The sequence below is a fragment of the Phyllobates terribilis genome, unplaced genomic scaffold, assembly GCF_046119375.1.
Source record: "Phyllobates terribilis strain yellow unplaced genomic scaffold, ASM4611937v1 Scaffold_2__4_contigs__length_985480577, whole genome shotgun sequence".
Lineage (NCBI taxonomy): Eukaryota > Metazoa > Chordata > Amphibia > Anura > Dendrobatidae > Phyllobates > Phyllobates terribilis.
Genome location: NW_027362762.1, coordinates 583,496,622 through 583,509,683, shown reverse-complemented (window position 1 = coordinate 583,509,683; position 13,062 = coordinate 583,496,622). Strand labels below are relative to the sequence as shown.

Sequence of the window (13,062 nt, the reverse complement as noted above, 5' to 3'; positions counted from 1 at the left end):
AAATAAATAATCGTGCACAGCTCTGTAATGAGTGTTCTACCTCACATCAGAGATTGATTCAGATCAACAAAGCTGAGCTTTGCTGTATAATATCCTACCCCTGAAGACAATTGCGCTACGTGTACATGGTCATGCGGTTTTATATGTAATATGAACAGTGATGTGCATCTTTTACATTGTATGAAGGCAATGTACAGCGTATTAGAATGTAAAGTGTTAATATATAATGTGAGTAGTGCATAGTGTGGGGTAAGCACAGTGTTAGACTTGGAATAGTAAGAGTACTGTTCATATAGTTAAGTGGCTTAGCAACAGCATAGGATATGAGAGAAGGACAATAGGTTTAGTCTATAGGATAGGATATAGTCAATGGATAGAACTAGCTAAGTGGGTGGGGACTAGTGTTAGTAAAGACTGGGCACTTCCTGGCAGTAGGGGAGCTAGAGAAGTGTAGTGACAAGGTCAAGTTCAGGTGTAGTGGGCTGCTAGGGTCAACATTGTCTATTGCAATGGCAGTGAGAGGCCGCACTGAAATCCCTGCTGAAGTTTCCTGAAATGTTAAGAGCCTAGGGCTCGGACCAGGTGCCACGGAAAGGACCTAGTCTTCTGACGGATCAAAGTTGATGGACGTGGGACAGCGTTATGGGCAGGTGGTCAGTCTCGGGTGCACTGCTTAAGTAAACAGGAAATCCATGAGGCTGACAGAGTCAGTGGATTAGGGATAGTCCAGGAAGAACGAGTGGTAGGGCTGAAAATTTGTTGTACTAATCAAGTAAGAAACATGAAATGCTGTGCCCGATCCCACATGTCACAACTTGATTAACTTAACCCCTTAGTGACGGAGCCAATTTTGACCTTAATAACCAAGCCAAATTTTACAATTCTGACCACTGTCACTTTATGTGGTAATAACTCTGAAACGCTTCAACAGATCCCACTGATTCTGAGACTATTTATTCGTGACATACTGGACTTCATGATAGTGCTAAAATTTGTTCAACATGACTTGCGTTTATTTGTATTAAAAAAACGGGAAATTTGTCGAAAATTTCACAATTTTCGAACTAAATTTTATGCCCTTAAACCAGAGAGTTATGTCACACAAAATAGTTAATAAATAACGTTTCCCCCATGTCTACTTTACATCAGCACAATTTTTTAAACAATTTTTTCTGTTAGGAAGTTATAAGGGTTAAAAGTTGACCAGCGATTTTCTCCAACAAAATGTACAAAACCATTTTTCTTTTTTTTTTTTTTTTTTTTTAAGGGACCACATCATATTTAAAGTGACTTTAAGGGGTCTATATGAAAGAAAAAACCCAAAAGTGACATCATTCTAAAAACTGCACCCCTCAAGGTGCTTAAAACCACATTAAACCACATTCAAGAGGTATATTAACCCTTCAGGTGCTTATCAGGAACTGAAGCAATGTGGAAAGAAAAAATTAACATTTGGGCACACAGCAGAGCTCGGAAGGGAAGGAGCACCGTTTGCCTTTTTTGAACGCAAAATTGTCTGGAATTGAGAGTGGGTGTCATGTCGTGTTTGGAGAGCCCCTGATGTGCCTAAACAGTGGAAAACCCCCACAAGTGACCCCATTTTGGAAACCACACCCCTCAAGGATTTTATCCAGGGGTATAGTGAGCATTCTGAACCCATAGGTACAACACAAAATTTGATAACATTAGGTGTCGCTATTAGTGTTGAGCGCAAGTGCTCACTACTCCAGTTTGCATCGGGTGCTCGGGTATGCACCGAGTATCGCGGGTGCTCGAGAGACCCCCCCGCAACAAAATGCAGAGATTTGCGATACTCGGTGCATACCCGAGCACCCGATGCTCAAGACTAGCCGTCATATCGTCATCATTTTTTTTACTTTTTAAAATACCCCAAACCTAACTTTAACCCTAACACCAACCCTGACCCCAGCACTAACACCAACCCCCAACATAACCCTAATCTCAACTCAACACTAACCCCAACCGCAAAGAATGGAAAAAATTGAGAAAAAAAAATGTATTTCATAATTTTTAACTAAGGGGATGACAAAGGGGGATTTGATTTACTAATTTGTTACTTTTGATCACTGTGATTGGGTTCATTCACAGTGATCAAAAGAAAATTTCCCTATTGTTGCCAGGTATAGGCATGTGCCCGCAATTTTTTTTCCCAGAAAGATAACGCGAGGGCTGGGGGACTGAACAAGAGGTATTGGGGGATGGCAGAGGGACTGGGGGATGGCAGAGGGACCAGAGAGGTGGGGGCTCGGGTGACATAATTTCTCTCTCCTCTGATATCCGCTGGATTTCAGAGGGACTGGAGAGGTGGGGGCTCGGGTGACATCATTTCTCTCTCCTCTGATATGTATATCATATCAGAGGAGAGAGGAATGATTTGACCAGCAGGCAGTTTTTTTATGTGATTGCAGTTATTCACTGAATAACAGTGATCAAAGAAAGGAAATCTGGCCCTGATCATGTTGTCGAGGGTCTCAGCTTGGTAGCTGAGACCCCAGAGATTTTCCGACTATGGAGGGGGTGATATATCCTTATTCCCAATCGCAGTTTTAAAAAGGTTTTCGAGGAAATAAGGCCCCTTAGCAGTTACAGTTTTAATGCATATCAGCAGTCGTTAAGGGGTTAAACTGACCAGTAAACGTTTGTTTATTGCAATCAACTTGGTGTCCCCTGCATTGTGCACAGCAGCTACTGAGGATCGAAGGCAGGAGGAAGCGGAGGCCTGTCGCCTACAAGTAATTGTGATACACCTCACACCTGACGGGACATAGTTTTCCTGTAAAGTGCCAGAGCATAACCAGACAAAAGCTTGCTCAGGGCTACCGTTCATGCAAGTTTACAACTGACAAATCATCTTTTATCAATTTATGTAAATGAGCTCTTCCAAGCTATGGGGAGGACACTGCCCGGGAGATAACTCCGCATCCAGAGCTCAATTTTCATGAAGGGGGAGTTACCAGTGTGATGTGTAATGGCCGCTCTCTGCTCTCCTGATCTCACTGCAGAGCTGTGTGTGATTATAACTGACACATCTACAGGTTCCTCTCAGTTTCCGCTTCAATCTCACAGGCGGATAGGGTTGAAATACAGCAGAGCTCGGAGAGCTGCAAAAAGTAGGCATTATGTCTACCGGTAATAGGTTTTCCAGGAGTCAATCATAACAGCACCATCAGAAGGTCATCCTTCATATCCTTCATAGGGACAAGAACATACAAGATGTTATAAGACCCCTCCCTATACCACCCACCAGTAATTTTTCAAGTAGCACACCAGGATGGATGCAACTCTATTTTATTGAATTTACTTCTACATACGTTACCTTTACATAGCAGACAGGAAATTTAAGGGAGGGAATGTAATGGGAGTTGTCATGATGAACTCCTGGAAAACCAATTAGCGGTAGGACTAATTCCTAGTTTGCAGGACGCCCCTCCTGACAGTACCATCAGGAGAATACCAGAGGATAAATCCAGGGCGGGACTACTGCTTGGAGGACTTTCCTTCCGAAAGCCGCCTTTTGGCCTGATAAAATGTACAGTTTATAATGTCTGCAAAAGGTGTTAAAACTTGTCCATTTTGCAGCTGTGCAGATTTGGTCCATTGAGGCCTCTACTCATTATGCCCATGATGTAGCTACTACTCTAGTAGAATGGGCTCTGAGGTTGTTCTCCGGAGATTTCCCTTCTTCCGAATAGGTCAGACTGATTACAAACCTAATCCATCTTGCCAAGATTGCTTTCGACATCTTATTCCCTTTGATTTTTCCTGCAAATTGAACGAACAGATTGGAATCTATCTGCCAACTTTTTGTGATCTCCAGGTGTTGGAAGACTGTTCTGACAACTAGAGAATGAAACGAGAGATATTGACTAATTTTTATGGTTTTGGCAGAGAGAATGCAAGATGATTTCTTGGCTCATATGGAATGTTGTTAACACTTTAGTTTAGAAGGCGGGATCTAACCTTAAGACAATGAAGTCTTCTAAGTTCCTTAGAAAAGGATACTTGATGGAGAAAGCCTGTATCTCCCCTAACCGTCTTGCCATAGTTATGGCCACCAGAAAGACTGTCTTTAAGGAGAGCGATTTTATGTATGAGTCGTCTAGATGCTCATATGGTGGTTTACATAAGCCGTTCAACACTAAATTCAGGTCCCATGGAGGGACAGAGACTAAGCGACTAACTGTGGGTCTAATCCTACCTGTAGCCTCAACAAATCTCTCAATCCAGTGATGGCTTGCTAATGGATATTCCATGAAGGCACTCAAAGGAGAAATTTGTACCTTCAACGTGCTGGGTCTTAGGCCTTTATAAAATCCTGTCTGGAGAAAGTCTAGTATTCTTGGAATATTAGGGGTAGAGATATCCACCATTGTTTCCTGGTATTGTGCATAAAACTTCTTCCAGATTTTCATGTACATTGCCGACGTCACTGGCTTTCTATTCCTCTGGATAGTGGATATAACAGAGTCTGAAAGCCCTCTGGATCTCAAGATCTGCCTTTTTAGGATCCAGGCAGACAATTGCAAGAACTTCACATTGGGATTGAATATCGAACATTGAAAATGAAGATTGTGCATTACTGGAAAAAAGACGTGGTCTCCTAAAGCCAGCTATTCTTGGGACAAAACGGTAGTAGCACTAATACCCTGTCCTGATTCTCCTGGATTTTCCTCAGTACTGCAGGAATTAGAGGCAAGGGTGGAAAGGCATACGCCATTTCCATGTCCCATATTTGGCAACAGGCATCGATTTCTCTCAGCTTGTCTCTCTGATTCAGGGAAAAAAACATTTTTTGAGCTTTTGTAATTCCCCTTGTGGCAATCAAGTGTAGCTATGGAGTATCCCAGCGATGGTTTAAGGGATGGAATTCTTCCCAGTTCAGTTCCCATTCAGTTTGTTGAATCTCTTACTGGCTGAGAAAGTCTGCCATTAAATTTTGAGATCCCTTTAGAAGTATCGCTGACAGTGACAGGACTGTCTTTTCTGCCCAGAGAAAAATCTTTTCAGCCAAAACCTGAACAATGCTGGAGGAAGGCTACTGTTGTGGCATTCAGCAAGCCGAAGATACTCCGTTAGCACCTGAGCATGCTCTAATAACCCCTTATTCGAGCACATTCGTGCATCATTGCTGGGAAGCCGTAAAGTGGAATCTTCCTTGAGGAATCTGCATGAACTCTTTCCTGTATCCTTCGGATATTGTTTGAAGTATCCACGGATTCTGGGATACTTCTGTCCAGGCTTTGTGAAAGGATTGGAGTATCCCTTCCACTTCCTTGGCGTCATTGACACCCTGTGTTAGATGTCGGTCAGAGAAGGGTATTTCCTTCCTCTGCCTCCTCTGGGGTAGCTCCATCTACCAGTTTTCCCTTCACCTGTATAATCTGGTTTAGGATTGGAACGGAGTCTCCGAAAGGACAATACCTTTTGAATTTCTACTGTGGAAACCCTTTTTTCTCGTCTGAGGCTCTTTCTTGCCATCGTCCAATACTGACCAAACACTCAGAGACTGGAAAAGGGAATGGAACTCGGCTTGTTCTTTGAGTGACTAACCCCTGACCATGTTTTAAGCCATATAGCTCACCTCACAGTATTAGAAAGTGCCCTGTTTCTTGTGGCAAACCTGACTGATTCTGCTGAGGCGTCAGTCATAAATTATGTTGCCATTTTAAGTAAGGGAATGGATTCCATGATCTCATTTCTGGATGTCTTTTTATAAGATAACCCTCAAGCTTGTCTATCCATATATTCAAAGATCTTGCTACAGAGGTAGCAGCAATGTTAGCTTTAATAATCGCCCCCCCCCCCAAAACAGCTCATCCTGTACTGAGGGGAATTGGGGAGTCTCCTCAACTTTCATCGTATTCCTCACTACCTGTAGGAGCTTATCAGTGTCTTCCCAAGAGAAAAGGGAATTCTTTTTGTCTTCTGGTAAGGTTGGTGGTAACTCTTCACGTTTGTCCTTTTCAGGGTCAGTAAAATATGACAATTCCTCCTCCTCTGAACCTCACTTCATCACCCACCGTGGCCTTTTTTGCCTAGTTGCAGCCTGTGAGAAATGAGGGGAAACTAACTCCGCAATGAAACTTTTCTTATTATGACCCTCATATCGGTTATGAAGGAAGAATATTCTTCCTTTACCACTTTGGCAATAAAATCTGGACATAATTGTTTGCCATATGTGTCGGGAAGCTTCATGTTGCAAGTGCACATTTTTTCCCCTTCCTTTTAGCTACAGAAAAAGCCATAGACCTTTTAGGAATATCCTTATCCTAAAGAGATGTAGGTATATATAATATAATATAATAATATCTATGCCAGGTGGAACAAACCCTTGTAAATGTGAAATCTTCCATATCACTCACTTGTACCAGGGATTCAGTAGGGGTATCAGAACGGCCAGTGTTTTGTCCTTCCATTGCTTGCTGTCTAAATGGTAACTCAGCTGCCCTTTGGTAGTACAATAGTACCATCCCCCCTGCCTTGCATCTGAATCGTTAAAAGGCACTTCCCTCTTAAATGGGTCTTGGCACGCTTATTTTCAAATCCCAGAAGTGCGGCTAAAGCTGGAAAGCACACCAGGTACTAAAGGTTTGCACGTCATCCCCCTGTAACTGGAAACGTTCCTGCATGCCGGTGTCTTGTGAGTGTACTCCAGAAGCGCAGAAAGATGGACAGCATGAGCCGAGACCCCCTTCCCCTCCCTCCGAGGGGGAAGCGGCTTAATCCAGGAGCTCCAGCTCTACAGGCCAGGTTGAGGGACCCCTTGTTCAGAGGGGTTTCAGACTCTACTGTGGTAGAAAGGAGAGAGATGCGTGGACCCACCTGATTCTCCTGCGCACAGCAGTCAGGAGCTGCTGTTCAACTGACAGGTAAATTCTGCTTCTGCGCCACAAGCGCACCTCCAATGCATCTGTCCCTAATAGGGACAGGAAAAACATTGGTGGGTGGTGGAGGGAGGGGCCTATTAACGTTTTGTGTGTTCCTATCCCTATCAAGGACAACCTCCGGATGGTGCTGTCAGAAGGAATGTCCTGGAAAATTTGTTCGCAAGAGGACAAAATTTCAGTTGTCCTGTTCGGTGCTAGTTACTTGTCTCACACCGGTAGGTCTGCCTTCATGTAAAATAAGCTCTGGAGGCAGTGTTATCTTTCAGGGAGCGTCCTCCCCATAACCTGGAAGAGGTCATTTATATAAAGTGATAAAAGATGATTTATAAACAACAAGGTATCTAATACCTTGGACTTCTCTCAGGAGTCTATAACCTGTATACCTACACTAATTAGTTTAGATAGGTCAAATGTTACAGAGTCCCTTTAAATGTGGCAGATATGTAAAGAAAATTTACTGCACTTGAAAATGGTTTCTATGGTTATAGAAAATAAATCGCACTTAAGTCAGATCTGAAAAAAAAATGTATGTACCACAGACATCAGAGTGATAGACACATCATTTAGCTATCTAGATTGACCTAGCATTACATACAAAGAAGATACCTGCAAAAAAAAAAAAAGGGGGTAAAAGAAAGATTCTCACCTCCGAAATACAAGCCAGTAGCAGTACACATTCTCCACTGACCCTGGTACATGCCAGGCTGATTGGGACTGCACATTGGCACACTGACGTCTGTCATTTCCTGGGTGTCTAAAGAGCGTACTAAGACCATATTCACATGTCCAAACTGATCACCTCCAACATAACGCAAGCATACACCAGGCGGCCAAGCTTCAGATCCTAGAAAAACAAAACAAATTAAAATAAGAACCATTGAATTTGTATTCCTTATTAAGTAATATAGCTACAAAAATTATGTTAGATAAGATGTGTGTGTGGTTGGGGTATTACTACTATACTGTAAGGCACCATAAGAAAGACATTACTGCCACACAGTGGACACATTGCAAATAAACCTTTTTGGATTATCGCAGAGGATTCATCTTTTCATGCTCTGAAGAATGGTTTTCAAAAACTGGTAGGGAACATTTATGCCTGAGGAGTAGATTATTAAGCCCCACAGGAAAAAATGCCTAAACAAATATCTGCTGGAAGGCGTCAATACCCTATACATGTGACTGGACATTACTGTACGGCCACACGGCATCGCTTGGGAGGGAAGGAGTGCCATTTGCTTTTGTGGTACAGATTTTTCTACAACAGTTTGCAGAGATTCCCCTCACCCACTCCCCAAGTGTCAAAACAGCACCCTTCTGGGAATTCATCAACGGGTGTAATGACGATTTTGACTCCATAGGTGTTTTCCAGAAATAAGCAGGCGCTGGACATTGAGAGTTAACAGATAATGGACCTGAGTGGGGGCTTGTTTTTTGTGGGTTAAGTTTAAAGGGGTGGTCCAAATAAAAGCATTTTTCCCTATCTATTTAGTCCCATAATCTAAGCTATTTTCTAATATACTTGCTTTATAAATTCCATACCATTCTTTATCTACACAAACAACTTTTGTATTTTTTGTATCAACAGGGGGCAGAGGCTGCGACGCTCATTTCAGGGGCTGGTCCTGCTCTGTCTTCGAGTGTCTCCCTTGTGCAGTATCTCCCCCAGTTCACTGTGCGATGAGCGTGGCAACCGGTCTGTCTGCATAGCTGAAACGTATTAAGATGGCAGCAAAGTGGTGTCACTACACCCGACGGAGACCAGGGACATCACCTGCAGGGTGAGGTGCTGGTCCTACTGCACACTGGGTAAAGTGACACCGCTCTGCTGCTGGCTTATTACTATTCAGCTAAGCAGATCGGACGCCTCGCTCATCGCACAGGTCACTGAGATAGACAGAGCGAGACAGATCAGGGACCAGCCCCTGAAACGAGAGTCACTGATGACGCTTCGCTTCAGGGAGAGGGAAGTGACTGTAGCCTCTGCCCCCTGTTGATGCTTTGTTTGAATATATCATTATCCACTAGAGATACTCAAACAGTCAGCAAACAGGAAGTAGAGAAAAAAATACAAAAGTAGTTAGTGTAGTAAGGGAACGGTATGGAATTTTTAAAGCATGTATATTGTCATAGAAAACATTAACATCTCAGCAGCCACACTAGAGAGGGAAATCCTCCCTCCTCCCTTTATCCTCCCACAAAGAATTGCAGTAAGAGACAGGAGATGACAGTCTAAGTCTCTTAGATGTGAATTACACAGTTTAGCATATGGGAAATAAGTAAAGCTGAGTTCACACGATGGGGTTTTAATGCATTTCCGCTGCGTTTAATATCTATACATGCAGATTTGCTGCGTTTCAATGTAAATCAACAGGCTCAAAATCACGGCGGAATGGCGCCGCGGCTGGTACCCAGGTCGGGAAAGGAGACTGCTACTTCTCTGATCCGACTGCTGCTCTAGCTGATAACAGCAGCATGTTCCTCCCAGCCCACGTGCCAGCGGCAGTTAAAAAAAGAATAAAAAAGAAAAAATTAAAAAAAACAAAAACATTATACTCACCTGTCCGGCGGCCCCCAATGTCGTCTCTTCGGCAGCTCGCGGTACATTGCAGGGCGCGGGCTCGTGCCCCGCAGTGTACTTCCAGGACCTGCAGTGACGTCAGCGATCAGCTGATGCTTACCGTGGGAAACTTCACAAGAATGTTCCCACGGTCTCTAGCTCACAGGGGCTCATCAGCTGATAAATCCCAGTAACCCCCTGCAAGACTGTATACTGACCGGGGGTGATTTTACACCCCTGTCAGTATACAGTGCTATATTCTATCAGTGATGGCTGATGTCACAGCTGTATTAATGATCCGGATCCTCGTGGGACAGTCGTGACCGTGGACTACGTCGCTGGCAGCGGACAGGTGATGGATATTGTTGTTTGTTTTCTTCAGGAGATGGAGGGCTTCGCGGAGGCGTGTAATAAAAAAAAAAAAAATTGTAAAACCGTGTGTTTTTTATTTCATTAAAATACTTTATTCTGGCCGTGTCTTTTATTGAAAAAGCGGCGACCATTCAACCAGAAGGTTAGTAATGGGGGCGTCTTATAGACATCCTCCATTACTAACCTGGGCTTCAAGTCAGCCGCCAATACAAGGCTGACGTGAACCCCAACCCCATTACCCCACACTGCCCGCTACAGGGCAGTGTGGAAGAGGGAGGCTAAGCGCCAGATTTCGCGCATCTTATGGATGCAACATTTCTGGGACTGCTGACGGGTGATATTAATAGCCACGGAGGGGCTAGTATTCATGGCCCCTTCTATGGCTATTAATATCAACCTGCAGCTGTCTAGTTTAGCTTTTGCTGGCTAAATGTTATAGGGGGACCCCACGTCAATTTTTTTCTGGGGTCCCCCTGTAATCTAGCCAGTAAAGGCTAATCAAACAGCTGTGGGCTGATATTAATAGCCAGGGAACATTGTTGGATAATGGCCCCTTCCGCAGCTACTAATATCAGCCCCCAGCGGTCGGCTTTCCCTCTGCTGGTTATAAAAATGATGCGGGAGCCCACGCCATTTTTTTTTTTTTCATTTTAGGCTTTGTGCCCATAATTCAGGTGTTGCATTCTATTGAACATAGGTAAATCCACATGTGTTCACTGAACCATGTGGATTTACTGCATTCTATACATTCTAGTAGTCAAATTTCTGTTGTGGAGACTAGCGACTCCACAAGACAATTTGGCATGCTGCGGTCCTGAAAGACGAGACGCATTTCAGTGTCCGTGGGTGATTCGCAGCCTCAAATGCACCCATAGCGGACAAGGGATTTCTAGAGATCCCATCCACTATGCTGTAACATCTGAACGCTGTATAAACACAGTGTCAAACCTGCAGCGGCTCCTGACTGTGACCTTGTACTCAAACTCACCTGCAGCATGACAATTTCTGTTGCGTACACGCTAGTCTCTGCTGCAGATTTTGACCGATTGAAGTGTCATTATATGTGGTGGATTCACATGTAAAGACATCAAAAGTGCGGCATTATAACTCCGCGTTTTGGACGCAACAAATACATTGCGTCCAAAGCGCTGCAAAGTGCTGATCGGGGAGGGGGGACGTAAGGGCTAACAAACCAGCTGTGAGATGTTAATTATGGCCAGAGAAAATGTTTGCCTAGTGGCACATTCCCAGGCTAAAAAAACAGCTCACATAAATTATGTGAATAGAAATGCTAAGATTGGGTGAATGGGACTAGCTGACACCCAGCTCTTTTGTTTGGTAATGCCAAGGTGTCAATCAGACCTTTTCATGAAAAAGTAAAGAAACACACAGACACAGTGTAAACACTTTATTTGAAATACAACAGACCCATTCTTTAATCATTTAAATGAACCAATATACTCACCCTAGTTCTTATGGTAATCCAAGGGCTTAAGCAATATCCCACCAACTTTATTTAGCTCCAAAAATCATTCATTGATGCTCAAAAAAGCTTCAAAAACGAGTCAAAAAACATGTAAATCCGCATGTGTTTTTTTCTGCCAGGGAGAGGCAAAAACGCTCAGGAAATTTCTGCTTCAATTCCTGAACGTGTGCACATACCTAAAGACTGCAATGTACAGATTGGAGAAAAAGAGATGTGAACCATCCTAATTAACATGCATGCAGCCCCATTGTGAAGTGAAGAACCCCGTCAGTGCCCAGGTGACGGTCTCTGCACAATATACATCTTCGTTCAAAGAGTTACAGATTGGACAAATAGCTAAGACAGGAAAAGGCTTTTTAAGTTTTGAGAGGATTAAAGCAAATATCCAAGTTTGTATGAATCCAATATTGATGAGACATACATTTTCAGTGCCAGGGCGAACCAAGGAAGATGATGCATATTTTCTCATAACTGTAACCCCTGCCTAAAAGCGTATTGAGTGGACAGAAAACTGACAACAGCCATGTCATATTTGGTCTCTGGGTAACCGTAAACTCCTAGTAAAATATGTGGCTGCAATCTTGCATAACTTGGGATTTTCATAAAATCCTGAAGGGCTGAGGACAACCCACAACTTGGCCCACATTAGGTCATCACAGTGGGTTGTGTTGGTGTAACTCAGGTGCTCATAAAAGATCAAGGTAAATTATGATCTGTGTTCAATGCGGAGGAAGATACATGTCAGTGTAACCTTGATCCCGTTAACCAGACGTTTTCAACCAGATTGCTTCCGTCCACTAGCTGACTTGTCTCTGCGTGCGGAATAGTAAGTTTCTTTTGTTTTATCGGGTTTTTTTGTAACTGTATATGCTGTATTGTCTTGTCCCCTTTGTAAAACCTTTTGCATATTTATAAACACTGCCTCATTTTGGATTAACCCCTTAAGGACAGAGTTGCTTTGTAGGTTAATGAACAGGCCTCATTCTTTAAATTTGACCAGTCATTTTATGAGGTAATACCTCTGGAACGCTTTAACGGATCCCGCTGATTCTCAGAAGGTTTTTTTTGTGACATATTGTACTTTATGATAGTAGTAAAATATTTTGAAAAGACTTGAGTTTATTTTTGAAAAAAATTGAAAATTTGGCAAAAATTGACAAAATTTCACAATTTTCAAAAATTTTAATTTTTATGCCCTTAAATCAGAGAGATATTTCACACAAAATAGTTAATAAATTACATTTCCCACATGTCTACTTTACATCAGCACAATTTCTGAAACATAATTTTTTCTTTTGTTAGGGAGTTAAGGGTTAAAAGTTGACCAGCGATTTCTCATTTTTCCACCAAAATTCACAAAACCCTTTTTTTCAGGGAGCACATCACATCTGAAGTGACTTTAAGGGGCCTTTATGACAAAAAATACCCAAAATTGACACCTTTCTAAAAACTGCACCCCTCAAGGTGCTCAAAATCACATTGAAGAAGTTTATTAACCCTTCACATGCTTCACAGGAACTGAAGCAATGTGTCAGGAAAAAATGAACATTTTTCTAAAAATTTTACTTTAGACCCATTTTGTTTTATTTTCACAAAAGTATCAGGAATCAAAATGGATCCCCAAATTTGTTGTGCAATTTCTCCTGAGTACGCCGATATGCCATATGTGGGAGAATTCCATTGTTTGGCCACACAGTAGGGCTCGGAAGGGACGGGGCACTGTTTGACTTTTTGAA

The 13,062-nt window shown here is 42.8% G+C and overlaps 1 protein-coding gene across 2 annotated transcripts in view; it reads right to left on the bottom strand.

The window, feature by feature from the left end:
- The window catches only part of ILRUN (inflammation and lipid regulator with UBA-like and NBR1-like domains), a 199,160-nt gene that overhangs the window by 51,350 nt on the left and 134,748 nt on the right, over positions 1-13,062 (bottom strand). For both annotated transcript variants that reach the window (XM_073666449.1, XM_073666450.1), the window contains exon 3: positions 7,555-7,752. In XM_073666449.1, coding sequence (XP_073522550.1) covers positions 7,555-7,752 — 198 coding nt within the window. The remainder of the gene's footprint in view (positions 1-7,554; positions 7,753-13,062) is intronic.